Source organism: Anomalospiza imberbis, chromosome 5, assembly GCF_031753505.1.
Source record: "Anomalospiza imberbis isolate Cuckoo-Finch-1a 21T00152 chromosome 5, ASM3175350v1, whole genome shotgun sequence".
NCBI lineage: Eukaryota > Metazoa > Chordata > Aves > Passeriformes > Viduidae > Anomalospiza > Anomalospiza imberbis.
In genome coordinates this window covers 11960393-11980565 of record NC_089685.1, presented here as the reverse complement: position 1 = coordinate 11980565, position 20173 = coordinate 11960393, and the positions used below count along the sequence as shown (strand labels likewise).

Below are 20173 nucleotides of genomic sequence, written 5' to 3'. Positions count from 1 at the left end.
TGCATGCTAGCAATACCTAAAAACCACTTTAAACCTCAAAGCTGCTTCAGTAAGTGCTGCAGCAAGGACAAAGTTTCTTCTGTGTATTGAAACTGTGTTGGTATTGGGAGGGGGGTGTATGTTACACTTAGACAGGATTCCAAAATATGCCCTGATCATGGAACTCAGTAATTCTGGTCTAAATTTCTTATTATCTGCATAAGAAATGTCACATATAAAGGGTTTTAGCAATATCACACAATGAATCCCAGAAGATGGTAAATAACTAAATAAAAAGTAAGCAAGCCAGGTAAAATTAAATTGTAGTAGGATTATTTTCAGTGGTAATTACAGGAGTCTGTCATTGCTGAACTTAGAGTAATAGAGACAAATGTCAAGAAATTCAGCAGTCACGTGGCACTTAATGAATACGAATGGAACATATTATACAGACACTGATCAGGTCTTTATGACTCATTTAAGATAAGATTAGTTTCAGGTTTAAATCAGAAATTCAATTATTTTGTATTATGGAAAGGATACTATGTATCTTACTCAGATCTATTGTCCACCATGCCTTTTGTTTCCAAAATTAGCGTTTTGAGACTCCAGGGAGGTTGCTGTCTTTAAGTTTGTTACTTATGATCTAAGTGGTTAAACTGTAGCTGAAGATCAGCCAGAAAACTTGATACAGTATTTTTATCCTCATCAGAAACAAAAGTGACTAAACACTGAAATGTTTTGAGGATAAGAGGATACAAAAAGTATGTGATCCTGATATTCCTGAATGTTTCATTTAACTATTTTCAACCAGCGTGAAACATTTTGACATTTGTAGAAAGACACATTGTATTTCAGTTTGTCAGATCAAAGACAAATGTTTCACTTGGACTTCGTTTTTATGTGTACCCTTGAGCTGTTCAACAGCTTCCTGGCATTTATACTCCATGCTCCAGTTCTTTCATGTGCTGAGTCCCTAACCCAAGTTGTGCTGACTTCAATGGTAAAGACATTTCTGCATCTGTAAGTATAACAGTGCATTGTTTTTTGTCGGAAAGCAGAAAAACATTGCCAAAATTGTTTCCTGTGGAAAATGTAACTTTTACAGAAACAGCATTTTCCATTGAAACACCACATTTTTAGAAAACTTCCAACTAACTGCACTTAAAGTATATTTCAAGAGTGTTATTATGAAATATATAAATGCTAACATCTATTTTTTATCCAAAATATTTTTGATTACAAAAACTTTTCAGACACCCAGTATAGATAAAATTAATTAAGCTTTCATGTATAGGATATATTTATCATAATTTAATCATAATTTTAGTATCACATTATTAATTATACAACAACATCAAGTGTTATGGTGCATAATCGTTCTTTTGCATTAATCCAAATAGCGAAAGTCCACGAGTCTGCAGATTATTGCAAAGGGAGAAGAAACCAGTCACAAAGTGAGCAATCATTGTATTGTAGTCACACGAAATTACAAGAATACACAAGGTCTTGTTTTGCTGGACAAAGGAGGTATTAAAACTGTTGGAGGTGATGCCCTTACTTAGAGCTGTAGGGTTCTTGCACCCTTCCCTCCCACCCCAGTTCTTTGATTTCTCTCTGAAACATACTTTTGGGTAGATATGTGCTGGGTTTTGAACACAGCTCCAAGCCACAGAGGCTCTGAAACCAAACAGCTCTGATGTGAGCCTGTGCTCCATCTCAGCTTGAGGGAAGCCTCTGAGGGTTGGTAAACTGGGATGTGTGGTAGTCCCACCCATTGACTGGGTAGCACCATGGTATGCAGGCCAGGAAGCACATTTACCAATTTACACCATGTTTACCTTGTGGGAACATGAGAAGCCACCTTGGAACAGAAAAAAGTGTCTGTCTTCACTCCCTGCTGCAGCTGGAGTAGTGCACGGTAAGGCAAAATGAGATTATAGCAGACAAGCTGTAGGTGATTTACTTGCTTTTCTTCAAGGACCATAGTTGTATGGATTGTTAAGACAAAACTAGAATTTTCTTCTACAGATTTGGGTTGAAACTTCCTGTTCTATCTATAGAGTGAGTAATTCACACTGTGTGTCTGTTTTTCCGCCCGCTCCTACAGCTACACAAACAGGCACTCATGCACACATGCTGCATTGGTCAGATGTCTGGGGTTAACCCAGATAGTATGAGCCTCAGATCAAAAGTCTGAGTTAAAATGCTATTTTTGCTGCTGAGGCTTGAGGTGTCTGTTCATAGCACAGACATGAGACAACCTCATGCACCATTTGCGGCCTGTGGGAGATAAAACTGGTGCTGTTTGGTTTGCAGCTCTCCCAGGTACAGGTACACATGCACAGGCAGACGATGCCTGGCACAGTTCTCCACGCTATTCCTAATTTCTTTGTTTAATATATATCTTTGTTCTGGCTAGTGACACATGCCTAACTTGGAGGCTTATTTTGTCTTCTGAGACTGTATAACCTTCTTAGCAGTTAAACCAAATGAAAGGCCACTTGCTGGCTTACAACACTTTGTTACAGTTGAGTTGCAGATTGTGAATGAAGCCAGACTAACAGCTGGGTCCTTTCCATGTCAGGCAATAATGATACAGATTCATCATGATATTTCTTTTCCTCCTCTGTAACTTGGTTGTGTGAATAAATGAAGAAAACCATATAACATTCAAGACTTCATTAATTGGTTGTGTAATCTCAAGTATCACTTTTCTGAAGTTACCTGCCATCTGGCACTGGGAGCAGGTTTGCCAGGACAACTGCTGAGCAAACAGCAACTTCCTAAGCAGATGGAAATCCAGCAAGGTGGCATAGAAAAACTATCTGATGATCCAAGCCCCAGCTATCCTTGTGGTCTCTGGTCTCTCTCTCTCTAATTTCTGTCTTTCCCTTTAAAGCTGCTTTTTGGTATTGTAGAAAAGGAAGTTTGAAAAAGGAGAAGAGAGGAATTAATTAAAACAAGAAAGGCAGATAACCTTGTGGCTCTTCAGGGCCAATTGATTAGCTTATTATGGAAGGTGCAAAGGACATGGAGAGGAGACTGAGCATTGACAGCTGATATATTTGTGTGGAGTGCTCACTAAAGGCTTCACTAAACTGCAGCACAGAACTGATGCCCTTTCCTAGCTCCTTCATGTGTCCTTATGTCTCTCTTCTCTATATTAGCTGATGAACATCAATAGCTAAAAATCCCAACCCCTGAATAAGATGCTGAAGTCTACAGCAAGTTGTGTGAAAATGCCTGTCAATTTTCCAGCCTACCCCTCTGCCAGAGATGGCTGTTTCTGTAGCAGATGCAGAAGGAAATGTGTGTCCATGCATCAGCAGCTACAGTTCAGGCTCCTACGCCATATCTCAAGACTTGCCTCCACCAGGAAGATGGTGAGTTGGTGGGCAATGAATTGGGCTGAGGGTGGTAATGTGCCGTTGTAGTAATTCTGGTGTGGAACTGGTATTCTTTGGCAGCCTTCCAAAACAGTAATATCTTACACCAACACAGGAAGACCAAGCTTTTTGTAGGTTTTTTTGGTAACAAAGCCAGATTAATGGAATGATCGGAGAAGAAAACACACCGATTTTCTATGGACTTGTATTGCAGCGGAGTGCGTTCCCTGAGCCGGTTCGATGTCCTGTCGCACAGGGGCTGTGTTGCTGGGACTGCAAGCGCCACACGCTCCCGGGCAGGGCACGAGCAGTAGAGAACGGGCGACTGGGCACGAGTGACTCAGCTGGGTTACGCTTCTCAGCTTGGACCTCTATCTGCCTGCGTGACAAGCTTTTACTGGATCAACAGCATCACTCAAGGCACTGTAGATCTTCATCAATAAAACTACATTTTAAACTGCTTCACTTGGAATATTTATTAAGCTACAAGGCTATACATACACACACCTCTACAATTGCTTTACTTTGCTCAAGCAGAAATTATGTCTTCAGGACGCCAAACATGAAGGAGTTTAACTTTTCTATACAACATGAAGAATGAAATAGCACATTGCCGAATGCTCCAACACCACGTAAGGCAGAGATTTTAGGCTATGTTTAAGATGGGAAGGCGCGGGGTGTCTGAGCCCTCTCGCTGCGGTGCCGAGGGGTGCGGGACCCTCTCCCGGCCCGGAGCCCGCAGACACCTGCCGGCGGCGCTTCCATGAATCAGCTTCGCCTGCGGACATTTTTTTAAGTAGATCTGTCTATCTGTCTGCACACACATACATATATACACACACACACACATATATATACTTCATAAAGAGTATACATTTACATATATATATATATCTGAAAAATTAATACAAACACACGCATATATATACACTTAATGTACATACATACAGATACGCGAGGAGCGGTGCCCGGCCAGGTGTCCGCGCCCGTCCCCTGTCCCGCCCCGCCATCTTCCCGCTGCCCGGCGTCCACCGCCGCCTCGCGTCGGCACCGCCGCGCCAGGGACCCCCCGGCACTTCCCGCGGCTGCGGGCTTCCCACCCGGGGCGGGACCCTTCTGACCGGGCGTTTCAGTAGGATGCTGCGCGAGCCCCCGGCTCCGGGACGCGGCGCTGTCGCGACTACATGTCCCGACATGCCGCTGCCTCCCGGCGCGGCGCCGCGGGCACCCACCGCCGCCCATTGTGCTCCAGCCAGGGGAAACCGCGCTCCGCTCCGCTCAGCCTCCCCCCCGCGAGCCAAGTGGGCCCTTCCAGCGCTCCATGAGGCGCGCTTCGGGCGCTCCCATCCATGGGAAACGGGGGGGGCCGGGGGAGAGGGCGAGGCGTGGAGCCCAGCGACAGCTCCCTCGAAGCCCAGCCGGCCAATGATTGGCGTGCCCGTCCGCCAATAGGGCGAGGCGGCTGTCGGGAGAGCCAATGGGCGCGGAGCGCTGGCGGGGCGGGGCGGGGCACAGGGGAAAGGGCGGGGCGTGGCGGGGCGGGCGCCGCGCGTGCGCGGGGCGGAGGAGGCGGGGCCGTGTCGTGTCCGTGTCGGCTGCTCCAGGGAGCGTCGGGCGGAGGGAGGGGAGGATGGAGCGGGCGGCCAGGCGGCCGTGAGCGGAGCGGGAGCGGAGCCAGAGCCAGAGCGGGGCCAGCAGGCCGCGGGCAGGCCCGCGCGGGGGAGAGGCGAGGCAGGGAGGGGAAGGAAGGCAGCCGGTCGTGCGGCGGAGAGGGCTCCGGGCGGAGAGCGGGCGGGCGGCCGGGGCTCCCGCTCCGCAGGGCGGCCGGCGGGGCAGGATGAGCCAGGAGGAGATCCTGAGGAAATTCATTAAGCGCGTCCAGGCCATGAAGGACACGGACCACAATGGGGAGGACAACTTCGCCAGCGACTTCATGGTGAGGGGCGGCGGCGCGGGCGGGGCTCCTGCCGCCCCCGGGGCGGGGGGGTGACCCGCAGCCCCTTCCCCATCCCCCGCCAGCGAGGGGGTGTCGGGGCGGGCGGGCGTCGCATCCCTGGGGGTGACCCGCTATTGTGTGCCCCGGGGCTCGGCCGGCTCCCTGTGCCCACCACCGCTTCGGAGCTCGGCTGGGGGGAGGGACAGTGTCCGCCTGGATTCAGCCTCCTTCCTGCCCTCCAGCCCCGGGAGGTTTGTCACCGCGGCCCCGGCCCTTCCCCGCTCCTGGGGAGGCGGTGGTCATCGGCTCTTGCAAAATTAACCGGGAGGCTCCTCGTCCACCCGCCCCGCTGCTTCCCTGAGCACATAAAGGGGACAGAGGCGAGGCGGGGGGGCTGCGAGCGCTTCCTCGCCCTGGCAGCCCCTTTTCTGCAGGGTTGCCGTCTATGATGTCAGCTGGGGATAATCGGGCACTCCTTCCCTCCTTCCCCTTTTATCTGCCCCTGTAGCTAGCTGCCTGCCTGGGATTTCTCTTCTTTCCGAGGAGATGTGTTAAACGTATTGATAGTCCTTGGAGGAATATTCATCTTCCCTTCGCTAACGTCTCCCATCCCCCATGGCAGCCCTGCCTGTATCCCTCGTCCTTTCTTCCTTCCAGATCACTTCGTCAGCCTTTGGTTAACGTGTGCGCTCGGGGAAAAATTCTGTTGGAGAATTAGTGCTTTTCCTGGTTTATTTTAGCTGTTTAATCGGGCTGTTACAATATCTCGGGAGTTTTATCTTTTGAATTGGTCGTCGGAGCTGTGAACAATAATTTTGATTGGGCAGATGTTGTTGGCACTTTTCAATATCATTTAAACGCTTAATATCAAAATGCAGTTTGACCCACGGAAGAGCTGCAGGAGAGCGGGTTAGTGCCCTCCGTATCTGTCTTTGTAGCTCGTTTTATGATGCGTGGCTCTTTGGGATTAAAAGCACGTCGTTAGCCCTTTAAGCTGTCAGTCTGTGCTAGTGGTCTGGGAACAAAAAAAAAAAAAAAATCTCAATGTAAGTGTCGCATCGGAGATTGTCCGAAATGTGGGGAGGAGGCCGCGGATGTTGCGCAAGGCGGAGGCGCGTTGGGAGCGCTGGCAGGGCCAGGGGTGGAAGAGGAAATGGACTTTGGGAAGTAACGAGTTCATCCAGGGTGGGGAGGGAGCCCGTGGGAAATCGGCCACGCTCTTTGGGCAGGATTTTGCAAATGCTAAAAGTATGCTGCCGAAACATCTGAGCGTGTGGGAAAGGAAGAGAGAAAAGTGTGAAATGAAGAACGGCATTGGAGCGATAGGACCCTTTTAAATCTTCACGTGAGAGCTTAAAGGTTACAGAATTTGACAGAAGCATTTCATTAAGTCATAGTTTTAGTAATATAATTGCTATTTAACACGAATTGACATCTTGCCTTGTACTGATGAGCCTGTCTTGTTCATATATACTTTACAGAAAGGCTGGCCTAGACTGCTGCAAAATTAGGGACATTTTTAATAATCTTTATGCTAAGTACTTTGTTCTAGATCTCCTAATCTGCCTCTACCATTTCATATCTGATAATTATCCTGATGTTTTAGCTTTGTTGTAGTCAAATGATATATAGTAGATATTTTTGTCATCCTTTCTTGAAGCAGCGGCATGTCTGTATGGAAAAATAGCTTTTGGTTCAATTTCTCTATTTGACAGCATGTTGTTTTTGTAGCTTCCAACAGTATAGGCAGTGAGTTTTCCCATTGCTTTCCTGTAGCTGCAAGAAAAGAGAATATGGGTAAAAATGGGAAAATAGGATTATAGGAACTAATGGGCAAGACATTTCAGGAGAAAGATGTATTACCTGAAAGAGTGTTAAATGTTTTGGGGAGAATTGTGTTGAAAATTTATTTTGTCCTTTAACACTTTGTATTTCAAACTTTCGTGATTGATTTTTGTATCGGAAACTAAAGGAAAGCCAGGAAATTAGGATTGTCAGTTCTAATATTCACTTTTATGTAATAAAGCATAGATTAGTGTAATGACAAGAATCATAGTTGCTGATTTTTAAGGGTTTTTTTCACTATGAATGTATTGGAGTATTTTGGGATTTTTAAGGTATGTGTTTTGGCTGACTTAATAGAGCCGTGCTTATGTCCTCTTTGAAATGATTGAAAAGGAAGAAGGAAAGAGAGGTAAAGGGGATATAAGTTTCAGTATTCTGTTCAGTTAAAGAATGAGTAGGTATTTTTTGAGGGGTGTGAAGGGAGGAAGTTGTGTTATCTTGTGTTATTTAAGTGCAGGATGTTCTGTGGCTGTTAAATAGTGGCAAGTTTGTGGAATAGGAATTGCTGTTACTCATCTCTTCATTTCCAAGTCAAAATGGAATCTAAAATATGAATGGAATAGTGGGTGAATGCAAATGAAAACAATTCTTTAGGTCTTTATTGCCTTTGAATGTGTTGAGTAATAGGCTTAGAGAGTTGTATATAGGCCTGAGTGAATGAACTAAAGTGCTGGGTGCCAAGGAGTGCTGGAGGAGAGGGTAGAGATGCTAGAGGTGTGCACAGGTAGGCTGATGAGCCTGGCTGATTGCTATTGAAAGTCCAGAGTGTAGATGACTAAGACTGCAATTTAATAATGCCATTGACATACCTGGAAACAACTTCCGCTTGGAAGGTGGAAAGTTGATTATTACCCACTCCACCAGTGCCTCCCCACCTCCCCCCGAGAGCAAGATAAACTCTATGATCTGGGCACCAGTAGCATGTTTGTTACTGGAAATCAAATGCATTTAATTAATTTGCACTAGGAAGTAAGCAGGACTTAGTAGTAGGTCACTTCAGTACTCTGGGTGTGCACAGTTAGGATTAAATGAAGTGGATGGTTTGAAAACAGGACAGACATGTCTGTAAGCCTTGCCGGTAATCATGTATATGTGGATATGGAGCAAGTGGGCTTTTTCCTAAAATAATATAGGTGAGGACTTTGCTACCATGGTTGCAGTACATCCAGGAGTATATTTTTTCCTGGGTTTTTGCTGACATTGCTATTCGTGTAGAAGAAAATAAGTATAGATTGTTTCTTGGTGTTTCATGCTGTATGAGTACAACCAGCGTGGTCTAGGTTCTGATTTTTTTGTAATGAGCATGTGCGTTACATCAAACAAGGGTTGGAAGTCAAAGTTCCATATGGAGGAACAGAAAACAGCTATTCCAGAATTTAGAAAGACCTTGATAAATATTATTTGCTGATTTGTTTTTAAATTTTAATTTACCCACAATTACCACGTTTTTGTTTTCTTACGTTATAGTAATGAGAAAGCATTCTGACACTCATTTCTCTTGTTTGATGTAATTGCTGTTGTTATAGGAGAACTGAAATAGGATTAGTGTGAACCTTTACCTTCAAAAATCAGATGTTTCAATTGTTTTGTGGTATATGACAGTCTTGCTTCATCTTTTGAGTTATATATCTGGCTAATCTGTTGTCATGGAATGCCGTGTATGGCTGAGAATGGGGTGTTTTTTTTGTGATGAATACTGTGTAGGGGACCCTCAGCTGCTGTTTGGAGGTAGCGGTGTCAAAATGGTCTAGTCTTAGATCATCAGTCTAAATAATAATAACTTTTTTTGACAACTTCATTACACCTAGTCACAGATCTCTATACCTTTCATTCAAGAGGGCACAGGTAACTAATTCAACTGAATATTGTGTATCTGTGTTCTGTTCAATCAATCGAAGATGAAACTTTTAGGTTAGGAAACTTGAGTAAAGTACTCAAGTTGCTGCTTTCTGAAGTATGAAAGAGAATTTGAATGGTTTGAAACAGGTAAAAAACTAGTTTCTATGCTTTTTATATCTAGTTGGTTTTGGTTTTGACATTTTTGTATATTTAAGCACTTCTAACTGATTGTTTTGTGTAAATGCTATTTTAACAAATGGGAGATGGAATGTGCTTGACTTGTAAGGATAAAATGTAGCTGGTCATAGGAAGTGCCACACCAGATGTTATAAAACTTGCTTTGTGAGTTTTTTGAGGCTTTTGTCTTTGTTTTGTTTTTCAGTCATTTTTCTTAGGAAAAGGCACAATTTCTGAAGCGCTTAAAGGCTGCTTAAAATGAATGAACAGTCTACACTATACTAAATCACTGATTAAAACTACTATGATACATACTGAAAGTCCACATACTGATGCCAGTCATGACATAGATTTTATTCTGGTTCTGAAGCAGCATTAGGGATACCAGAAATACCTATTCAACTGTAGCACTTCAGAAATGCTCCTCTTAAAGCTTGTCTGTGTATTAGTGTGCATTTGCATCAGCCTTTCTGATTCAAATACTATTAGTGCACCTCTTGAGTGTCTGTGAAGATACCTTTTAAATTTATAATGCAGGCATATAATCTGGAGACTTATAAAACATTTATTTTTTTCACTATCTCTGCTTTTTTTTTTTTTTTAAGATCCCACTGTATAGACATTTTTGGAAGTGATGTTTTTTTCTAGTATCTATTTAATGAGTTTGGGGCTTGTAATATATTGTTAGAAACAGTAATGCTTTGTCATATGTGTTATAAAATGCATGCTGTCTTTTTCAAGAGATATTTGTATCTGTAAAGGTTAAACTGGGAAAAATGCTTTGGTAGAATCAACTAGATGGTAAACTGTTTCTTGAAACTTCAAATCCAAGATTTAATTGGTGTAAGCAGAGGTTTACATGAAATTCTTGTAAATTGGGTTCTTTTGAAAAAACTATTTGGAGCACTTATTTTCCCTAGAGTGTGACAGAAGGAGTAATTGCCTTGGAGGAAATGACCCATAAGTGTGTTGTACAGCTGATCAGTCATAAGGAACTCTGCTCTTAGCAATGAGTTAATTGGTCATAGGCAACTGTCACTTTAGATATGCCTTGTGCATTTTTATAATTTCAGGGTTAAATAATGGATCTGTTAGTTGTCACCTTTCATATTATGCTTAAATTTGCTTGTAAATGTATTTTTAAAGTTTTGTTTCTGTTTACTGTATTTCAGCTAGATGCTGTTAATTTGTCTTTGGAGGCACACCCAGCACATGAATTCATTGTGTGTGGTTGTAGTCATCGAGGCCATTCATAAAGCTTCTTTTACATGGACCAAATCTGGTTGGAGCAATGTGACTGAATAGTCACTTCAGTAAGCCCAGACTTTAGAGGCTTCTGAAATTTTGTGAAATACTGTTCATTCAGTGTTATATGAAAATACAGTTTTGCATGAACAATCATTCAGTTTAAATATTCCACTTCTTTGTCCCCTTCTGAGGAAATGAGTGCTCTTTCTGTTGCTTCAAAGATGCCATTCTGAATTTTCATAGAGGTGGTTGAATACAGCCACAAAGCTGCTGTAGTGACCCTGGGGTATAAGAACTTGCAAACTTTGCCTAAAATTGCTGTTCTTTCAGCACATGAAACTAAACCAAGTCAGTTAGGCAATGCTCTGGGTTGTGTCAAATAGCTTGTGTGGTAATAAGTTCTGTTGGCTCATTTTTGAAAGACAGCAGTGTATAAGTCTACTGTTTTCATGGAATAAAGGGTTGTGTATGGATTTTGCAGAATATTAAAGAATTGTTCAGGAGGAGCAAATGGTAATGCTGACCTTGCACCTACTTCATGGCATACTACATGGACTCCAAATAATTTAAATAGCATGTCAAATACTTACTTTGTTTTTATTCTTACCTCAGTTCTACAGCACCTTTTGCTGTATTTGGTTATATATGTATACAGATAGATACATATCAGTAGATACCTATATATGGATATGTCTCATGTGACCATAATTCATCAACCTTAGACCCTAATCTATACTTCTGTAGCTCCATTTACATGCTTATGTGTTTGTAGTAAGCATGGTTTTAAGTCTGTGTAATACTCTGCATAGGTGTCACTGATCTATAGTATGAATTTCTTGGTTTGGATTGCATGTAATTTACTTTAAAATTGAAGTTCGTTCAGGTTGTTTTTCCTTGATGCTGTTATAGCTAAATATAAGTTATCAGCTCTGTGAGCAGGGGAAAGGTAAGCAGATATTCAGATTATCTAATGTGTATACATTTGTTGATCATGAGTGTAGCAGAAGTCTGAGGCTTCTATATTAATCTCTTAAAGCCATTGGTTTGTAATAAACAGAAATTATGTTCTATCTTCTTCCCTGTTACTATTTAAGATTTGTGGATTTTCCATTGTGTACTGCTACAGTTTGACTATAGTATGCTTAGTACAAAGGACTTTTTGGCATAGGGAAAATAGTAATGCATTTCTTAGTGTTGGGAAAACATGAAACTGTTGGAGTACCTTGGGTATGCATTTCTAGAACTGAAATCAGATGGTAGATGGATGGTTTTTTCTTGGTCGTATATAACAGCCTTCAGTTAGGGAGAGGCATCAGTGTTGAAGGTCAGATAAGGAACTGAGTAAAGCACAAGTGAATTAGGAAGAGCAGGAGCTCTTTGTGCCACTAGGAAGTGCAGTGTTGGCATCCTGGTGTTTTCCTCAAGCTGTTGTACTCCACAATTGCTATGGTTATGCCAGCACAGGCTTGGATAACTCAGCTGTGTTTGCCCTAAATGAAGGATGGATTTCTATTTCTTTTAACTAGCATGTGAATGTTGCAGAGAGATTAAGCTCTTTGTTTTCCTGCTTCATCTGACAAAAAACTTGCTAATGTAAACTTAAATCATGAATTGTTTGTTGAAATTTGAGCAATCAGAATGTATTTATTAAAGGGGAGCACTCTAGTATAGCTGTGGAGTTTTGGATCTGCAACCTGGAGCACAGAGAGCAGCTGTATTGTTGGAGCTGTGTCTGGAGTCCCTCTGCATCTTCAAGAAACCAGATGGTGTTCAGACCCAATATTGATGGGACAATATGAGTGTGAAGCCGGGAGCTTTACTAGGGAAGCTGAGAGTGCAGCAAGGAAAGGAAAGAGTTGTAAGAGCAGAAGAGCACAGTCAGGACTGGCAGACTTTAGGACTGTCATTCTGGGTTGGAAACTTGTTTTAAAGTATCTCTAAATACTGGTGTCAGGATGTTTCAGTCACAGAGGTTTGCATAGGAAGGTTACTGCCTGGGTCCCTGAGGGCCTTATTCTAGCTATTGTTTTGTCATCAGCTTTAGAATGAAAAAAATCTTACACAGCTAAAAAGATCAAGTAGAGAAAAATGTTTCCCAAAAGGTACCAGATAAATAGAGGTATAAATGGATGACCTAATTTAGTTGACCTAATTTTTGCTCCTATCTGTCCTCCTACAAGCCAATACTTTTAATTTCTTTAAAAGGCAATTTTATTGGTGTTAATTTGTGGTATGACTTCAAGGCAATATTGTTCTAATGGAAATGTCTTGTGAAAGTAAAACCTAGAAGAATTGAATTATCAGCTCTAAAAAGCACCAAGGCAGTTACTTCAGTGGGGGAAAATATCTGGCTATTGCGAGATGACTGAAACTATGAATGATGTTGCCTCATGGGCTACACATGTCATTAGGAACAAAACAAATAAATAAATATGTTTCATTCATTCAGATTTCTGTAAGGAAGCATCAATAATTATGAAGGAAATCCTACCATAATGCTTCTGACAGTTAGTTTTCCATATTAATTTTACTTCTGAGCTCCCTTAGTTCTGCAGGAAGAATTTAATTGCCCAGTGTTAGGAATGGGCCAAGGGCAACTACATGAGTAGACTGGAAGTTTTAAGTGCTGTATGGATTGGTTGGATTGTGCTATTTTTAATTTGCTGTGATTTGGAGAAATCTTAGCACATTTGTTAAGGGTATCCATGTAACTTTTGTTCCTTCCTTTTTGCAGAAGGGCTATACGCTTCATGTTTTACATGTTGGAGAGCAGGCCTTGATTCCTAAACATTATTGAAATTTATTTGTTGTAATTGCCTGATCTTTGCTATGATTTTTGGTGTCTAAAGTTATGGGTTGGAAAGCATCAGCCTCTAAGGGAAAGTAAGCTTAGTTAAAACCATATTGCTTTAAATAATGTATGTACTACTTTAATCTCTTTCATTTAGTTATGACACTGAACTTGTCATTTTAAAACAAACTTTTTTACATTAACTTCCTTTTTATGTAGTCTCATAAGGTGTAGCTGGGTTTGTTTTTCCAAGGTCAGAGTACAGCGGCGTCCTCTTAAAACAATTTTACATCTTGCTGCATTTGTCCTGCTGTCTTGTCATTCTTGCTGCCTGTGTGGATGACATCTGCTTTTTGTTTTTCTTCTAAAAACACACAGATGTTTTGTACTCTTTGTGATCACTAGAAGAACAGCTTCTATGTGGATCAGTGGAAGAGTGGGGTTTTTAGGGGTCTGGAGAGGTAAATGATCATCTTTCAGCTGTGCAGCTGGCAAGGCTTGTTCCTCTGGGCAGCTAACACAACCAAAGAGAGGCTTGAAAGGAATGTGGACATGAGCAATGTCTTATGTTCCTGCTTTTATTGAGGTTGGGCAGTCAGCACCTCTGCTGTTATTGCCATCCTTGCTATCTTTCTTATTTGCTTTAGGGTCAATATCATGGATGAGAAATTAATTTCTTGTGCTGAGCTAGACTAGTTCTAGGTTCTGGTTCATGCACATTTTTCCTGGACTTACTGGCATGATTTCCAGCTATTTGTCGTAATTGAGAGTCCTGGGGGCCTGTTCCAGAATTTTCATATAGTTTTCCATTGTTGATTACATTTTTAAATACATTTTGTCTTCCATTATGAGAGTATGGCATTATTTTTATTCTCCTGGTAATTCTTGGAGGACACAACTGTCTTTGAACAACTTGGTTCCAAACTGAAAGGATGTTTCATGGGTTTCCTGTCCAAGTGTTCAGAGGACTTGTCAGTGTAGATTATGCATCCTGTTTAAATGACTGATTGCTGTGGGAACTGCACTGCTCTTGAGAAGCCTGAATAGTGTTCTACTCTGTCCTAAATGTTTCACTTCTTATTTGATTATGTTTGACTGTGTAATGCACAACCCTGTGATGGAACAGTGTCTTTTTTACCTCAAGTGTCTGCGTAGCATGTGTGGTACTTGGATATAGCTTCCTACTTAGACAAATGTTCTTATTGGATTAGTTGTCTAGTTGTTTCACTGCACAAAACTGAGAGATCAATTAATATAAAAAGCAGAACAGACAGAAAAACAAGTGATAGGAATAGTGCACTGCTCTTAGACTGTGGGTAGGCTGGGTTGGAAGCTGATGACTGGCTGCTCTGTGAGTGAGTGAAATTAATCATGGAGATGTCTCAGTGGTAAATGTATCATATGTATCCTGCATATTTGCCATGCACAGCTCTTTTTTTACTGTTTTTACACGTGTACAAATAAGTTTTAATTCTTCCTCTATTTTCTACTGGAGTCTTTACCTTCATGCATGGGAAGCAGGATTACAACTAGAATGCTTTCATTATTACTTACTCCCTCATGTATATGCTGATTATTTTAGCCAATAGGTAATTGTTCATTGAAATGAATACAGTTGTCCAGTAGGAATACTCAGGGGAAACATTTAGCTCAAAATAAAGCTGGAAAATGAAACACTGTTCTGGAGGGAAGGCCATATGTAGGTTAGTTGAACTGCTTCAAGAAACTGAGAATTCCTGCAGCGTTGAATTAATTATAAATTGTCTATAGGGCAGCACCCCTATTGCACAAACTGCTAAAGGAAGGAAATAATCTCTTAGATACTGTGAATGTCCCTAGATAGCGCTAAGTATTCAACAGTTACTTCTAAGATTTCAAGTTTAGTAGTTGAGGTGGTTACACAAAACTGTGTGGATTTTTATTATGACTGTATTAGACTGTTTAATCAATTTTAACTCATTTTCTTTGAGGTTTCATAAATAGAATAGTGATGTTAGTGGAGATATAGGGAACTGTATGTAAATGTTAATGGAGAAAAATTACTGGTTTTAGGCAGGGGGAAAGGACTTGAAAAGTACTTAGGCACACACTGGAATTTACTTTAGTAAAGAAATATGGTGTTTTATAGATGCTTTATTTTTCTGTTATTTCTACTTCAAGAAGACTAGGCCCAGAAGGGAGAAATACATGTTGTTTCCTTTAATAGCTCTTTGCTACAGAATTGCATTAAGTGCTACACTGGCACTTAAAGCTAAAGCTTTGGACATCAGTCTGCTTTTCAAACTGAGTGCTCTGAACTAAGTTGTTATTAAGCTGCAGGTTAAGTCCTATAAACCTAAACCTTTTGTATTTTCCTTATAAACAGAAGAACTTTTCCAGAGGCTATTCTACAGAACTGCTGTGGAAATTGCCCTGGCATCCTGTAATAACACTGCTACAGTTGCTTCTTCAACTGGTACCATCTATTTTCTTAATATTTTGACCAAGATGATGAAATGTGAGCTTTCATTTCTTTTCCCTTTCGTGTTGAAAACGCAGCTTGCGAGTTGTCTGAGACGTCAACTTCCTATTTTTGTTGTTCTGAAAAGAGCAGGTGAAACTGGCAGAGAAGCCTAGTTGTCTTTTTTTACAAATTACAGAAATCTTTAGCCTGTTGATAAATTATTTAAAATGAGAGACCAATAACAGTAAAAAAAGAGTGTGTATCCCAAAGTCAGCAAGCTGTTGCCATAAATCAGTGTGATTTCCTAAAGGGAAATAATATTTCTTTCTAAAATGCTAGCTAATTCCATAACTAATTCCAATATGGAATAGCCTGAATGTGAGCTTGCATTGGTACCTTCCTTATACATGATCAAACACTATAGCACTTTTGGTGCAAAGCTATAGCAACATGTCTTTTGGCCATGGCAATTTAGGAAGCATTAGCACTGTTTAAATTGGTGATCCTGTGAAAATGAAGCCAGCATCCTGTTTCTCCAGCCTTACAGCATACATAATGGGCTTCCCTTCCTGTATTCATAGAAAAACTATTCTCTGTCTGGTACAGTAAGACGATATGATCATCCAATGCAAGTATGTGGATATAAAAATCTCAGTGATGATGTCTTTAGCGCTTATGGAGAAAGGTAACTTCCAGATGTATTAAGTGTATATGAGGTCAGGATATGTTTAGAAGTGAGAAAAGCAGCAATGAAGTAACAAGGGAATTCAGTGAAGGGATATAAATAGGTAAAGAACTTATTTCTAGACACAGTATATTTCAAACTTAAAGTGACTGTGATTTTTTGCTAGGTAGTGGATCTTGTAGGTCATGTCAGGGAGGCACTGGAATTGTCTTTTGTAAATAAATGCAAAAATTAATTTCTTCTATTATTTGAGTGCCATGTTGTTTATTTTTTATTGGGCTGTTGTATTACTTACCACTTTAACACCCCCAGAACTTGATGCTGAAGTCAGGAGTTTACCATATTGTATACTGATGGTGTAGATGAGATAGTTTGCATGGAACACCTGAATAAGATAAATGATAACAAAGCAGACAATATTTACTTATCTTGGGTTTTTTCCCCCTCCTTCCCCTGCTAACAGGTTCTTTTTAGTGTGGTACTGGAATCTGGTGTTTATTGGTGACAGCTGAGAGGGTCACACGGGAGAAGATTCTGGAGAACTGTCTCCTGTGGGAGGGATCCCATGCTGGAGCAGGAGAAGGACTCGTCTCCCTGAGCAGTGGCAGAAGAAAAACATGTAATGAACTAACTGTCACAGCCATTCCCCATCTCCCTGCTCTGCTTGGGAGGAGGGCATAGAGCCTGGGAAGGAGGGAGGGTTGGAGGAAGGGTATTTTGGTTTATTTTGCTTGTTTTTAATATTTGTTTTACTTCTCATTATTTGTTGGTAATAAATTTAGTTAATATCCCCAAGCTGAATCTGTTTTGCCTGTGTTGGCTGTCAGTGAGTGATTTCTCTGTCCTTAACTCATGAGCTTTTCATTATATTTTTCTCTCCCCTGTCTGGTTGCAGGAGAGGGGTAGAGTGGCTTTGGTGGGCACCTGGCACCAGCCAGGGTCAACCCACCACAGCAGCTTACCAAGTTCATATGCCTGAACTGCAGATCTGTTAGGATGGAGATGCCAACCTTCTCTCCTTCCTGTGGTTGGTAGGTTAGTGGGTATATGATTGTCATATTGTGTGAAAAGTTAAATACATAAAATCTTTTAATTTACCAGCTAGGCTTGAAAAACCCTTAAAATTCACAACACATCTTGCATAACTGAAGTTATCCGACTTGCTTCTGGAGGTTATCTTGAAGGCCATGGGGGAAGGATTTTTATGCAAGACAAGACAGAAATGCTTGCTCATGTGAGCTTCCTCTTGTATTCATATTCTTGTCTTTGACTTGTCTTTAGCTTATTGGATCTAGCTTCTGGACATTATATAAACAAGATATCCTTCAGGAATTCTGTATTTATGTCAGCCAGTTGTTGAATCATCCTAAGAAGTGTGTAGCTTTCCACTGGGCACAGTACTTCTGTCAGATCTTATGCAAATTGCAACATGCATTTTTGAGCCAAATCAACTCTGATCTGTCTTGAATGTTTTAATTCTGCTCCTCTCTTTATGTTGTGATTGCATTTTACTAATTTTTTTTCATTTCTGTTTGTGCTACCTTATCCCTGGGCTGCTAAAATTATTTCCTTATTTTTTTGAAACCTTTGGTTTTTACTGGTTTTGGATGACAGAAGCCATTGCATGATGAGTGGAAAAAGCATCTCAATAAGTTTCATACACTTCTTCAACTTTGCCTCACTTCTAGACTAGAAGATCTTCAGAACAAGCTTTAGCTACATACAGGTTGTTATGGATTTGATGAACTGAAGGTAAATGATTATCTATAGTATAGTCTGGTATCCTTTTAAGCACGTGAGTATTGCATGATTAGTTGTTGGATTATAAGAAAGTATATGTGTTGGGTTTTTGTCTTTTTTCTTAATTCAATGGTGAAAGTAGAACTGACTGGTCTATTTGGGTCTTGGTTTTAAATTGAGAGCAGAGTAGCTTAGCCACACATTTTATTGACCTTGTTATCCTCTTAAAGAGAAAGTTACATTTATAAATGTTACCTGGCTCTGATAGTCACTGGTTTTTTAATGACTGTGGACAATGAGATTTAACCTGACTGGTTTAAATGGTCTTTGTAAGAATCTTCATGCAGTGTCCCTTATGAATTTTCCTGTTGTGGTTTGTTCATTTCACCAGGAATAATATTTCAGAGTTTGTATTGGACCAGGTAATATTGCTTATGGATCACTTTCCTCAAAAGAGCCACTGTAGTGTTGAGCTGTTGTCTAAGCTTGGTTATTACAGAGATTCATGGAGACCAAAGCCTAATTTGAGTATTCAGAAATAAATTTTGAGTCCTCACAGCTAGAAGGAGTGCAGTCAGTATTCAGAGGGAATAGCAGTGAGGTTTGCACTGGGGCCAGGATGCAATCTTCTACTAAGTGGTGTACTTCAGCATGCTCACATCCTGTGCTATTCACCATAATGCATCTATAAGAAGCACTTGCATCCTGATAAGACATTGTGATACTTCACTGCTCCTGTGAATTAATTTGCTTTGGCTGTAGAGTATGTGTTTCTGTACTTTGCATTTTAAAGCCAGGACTTAGCAATCCTGAATGTCTCATCCTATTACTTGTCACGCAGTTACTGTCTCTTTAGAACAAACGTGTATTCCTGTCTGGGCTTATTAGCATTAATAGCTGTTCTGGTTGCCCAGTGGAATACTGATGCACAATGCTAGAAACTGGGAATGAGAAGAAGGTAGCCTTTAAGGGGAGTCACAATGGAAGGATTAAAGAGGGCATTGCTTTAGAAAAATGCTACTGTTCTTTACAGTCAAACTGCAGCAGCAGATACAGAAGTTAAGATTGAATTTAACTGACGTGTTGAAAATTGAGGTCTTTTAAAGGTATGAATTTGGTTTGGAATGCTGCCACTTCCATTAAGGGAAAATAAGATTGAGAAACTGTGCTTAAATAATTCTCCTAGTAGTAATTGTAGGGAGTTCTGATATTCAGGAAGGGTCCTTGTTTCTCGCCAGTCCAAATTTCTTGCAATATCTATAGCCTATTTTCTGGCTAGAAACGCTGCTATAGGCAGTCCTCAAAGTCCTCAACATCTGCAGGAATTTACAAGTTTAGGTTTTTTCTGACTAAAGGCACATCTGTTTCTACACCGACGAGCAAGTCACATGGTTTTCATGGCTGTAAGCAGCAGTTCTACTTGTTTCTTTTAAGCTATTTAGTGCTATGTAGCATCATTTTTCCCAGTTGCCTTTTTTTTTTCCAAATTACGTCCCACTTTGGTTTAGTATTTGCTATCTTTGTGAAATTTTAAGTTCCATTCTTCATTATTTAACTTTTCCTAAGAGTGGCTTTGAGACATCAGAGGAAATAACTTCAGTAATGCAACTTTCTTAATTTCTTGTATTTTATCTACTTATTTTGTCATTCTGAAGAGCTGTGACTAGCAGTTTCACAAATTTGGAGATTGGAGAAATGACACCAAATTACGCTTATAAAGAATGGAAATGTAAGTTCAATAATGAAATGCTGTAACGTGTATGTTTCTTGAGGGAGGTAAAACAACATTTTGGTGGAGAAGGCAGCAGAGAAGAGTAAAGGTTAGGAGGAAGCTGTTCAAAATGAGGAGTCTGTGAAGATTACATTGCATTTTAGTGACCTAAAGCAGGAAAGGTGTCCATGGCTTATTTGTGTGCAGGTTGGCAGCCTGCTGCTCTCTCCATGATTAATGTATGTTGAGCAATGTACTGAGTTGAAAGAGTCAGTAAAAATGTGGAAGAAGTTCTGCATGTGCCAGGAGCTGTCACCAGCATTTTACATTCAAACAAGGCCTGACTCTGGTCTCTGCAGGCAGTGGGGCTTTGTGATGCCAGTCCAGCGG

At 41.0% G+C, this 20173-nt stretch overlaps 1 protein-coding gene and 1 long non-coding RNA gene across 2 annotated transcripts in view; one reads left to right on the top strand and one right to left on the bottom strand.

Moving 5' to 3' along the window:
* Positions 1-3829: 3829 nt before the first annotated feature.
* On the bottom strand, positions 3830-4775 carry LOC137474949 (uncharacterized). The gene is made up of 2 exons (XR_010999574.1): positions 4313-4775; positions 3830-4146 (listed from the first exon to the last, which is right to left on the bottom strand). It is a non-coding gene; the product is annotated as an uncharacterized lncRNA (long non-coding RNA).
* Positions 4776-5015: 240 nt separating this feature from the next.
* PTPN12 (protein tyrosine phosphatase non-receptor type 12) overlaps positions 5016-20173 on the top strand; it is a 69514-nt gene continuing 54356 nt past the window's right edge. Inside the window, exon 1 of the mRNA XM_068189611.1 lies at positions 5016-5304. Within this exon, the coding sequence (XP_068045712.1) occupies positions 5206-5304 (99 nt within the window). The 5' untranslated portion in view covers positions 5016-5205. The remainder of the gene's footprint in view (positions 5305-20173) is intronic.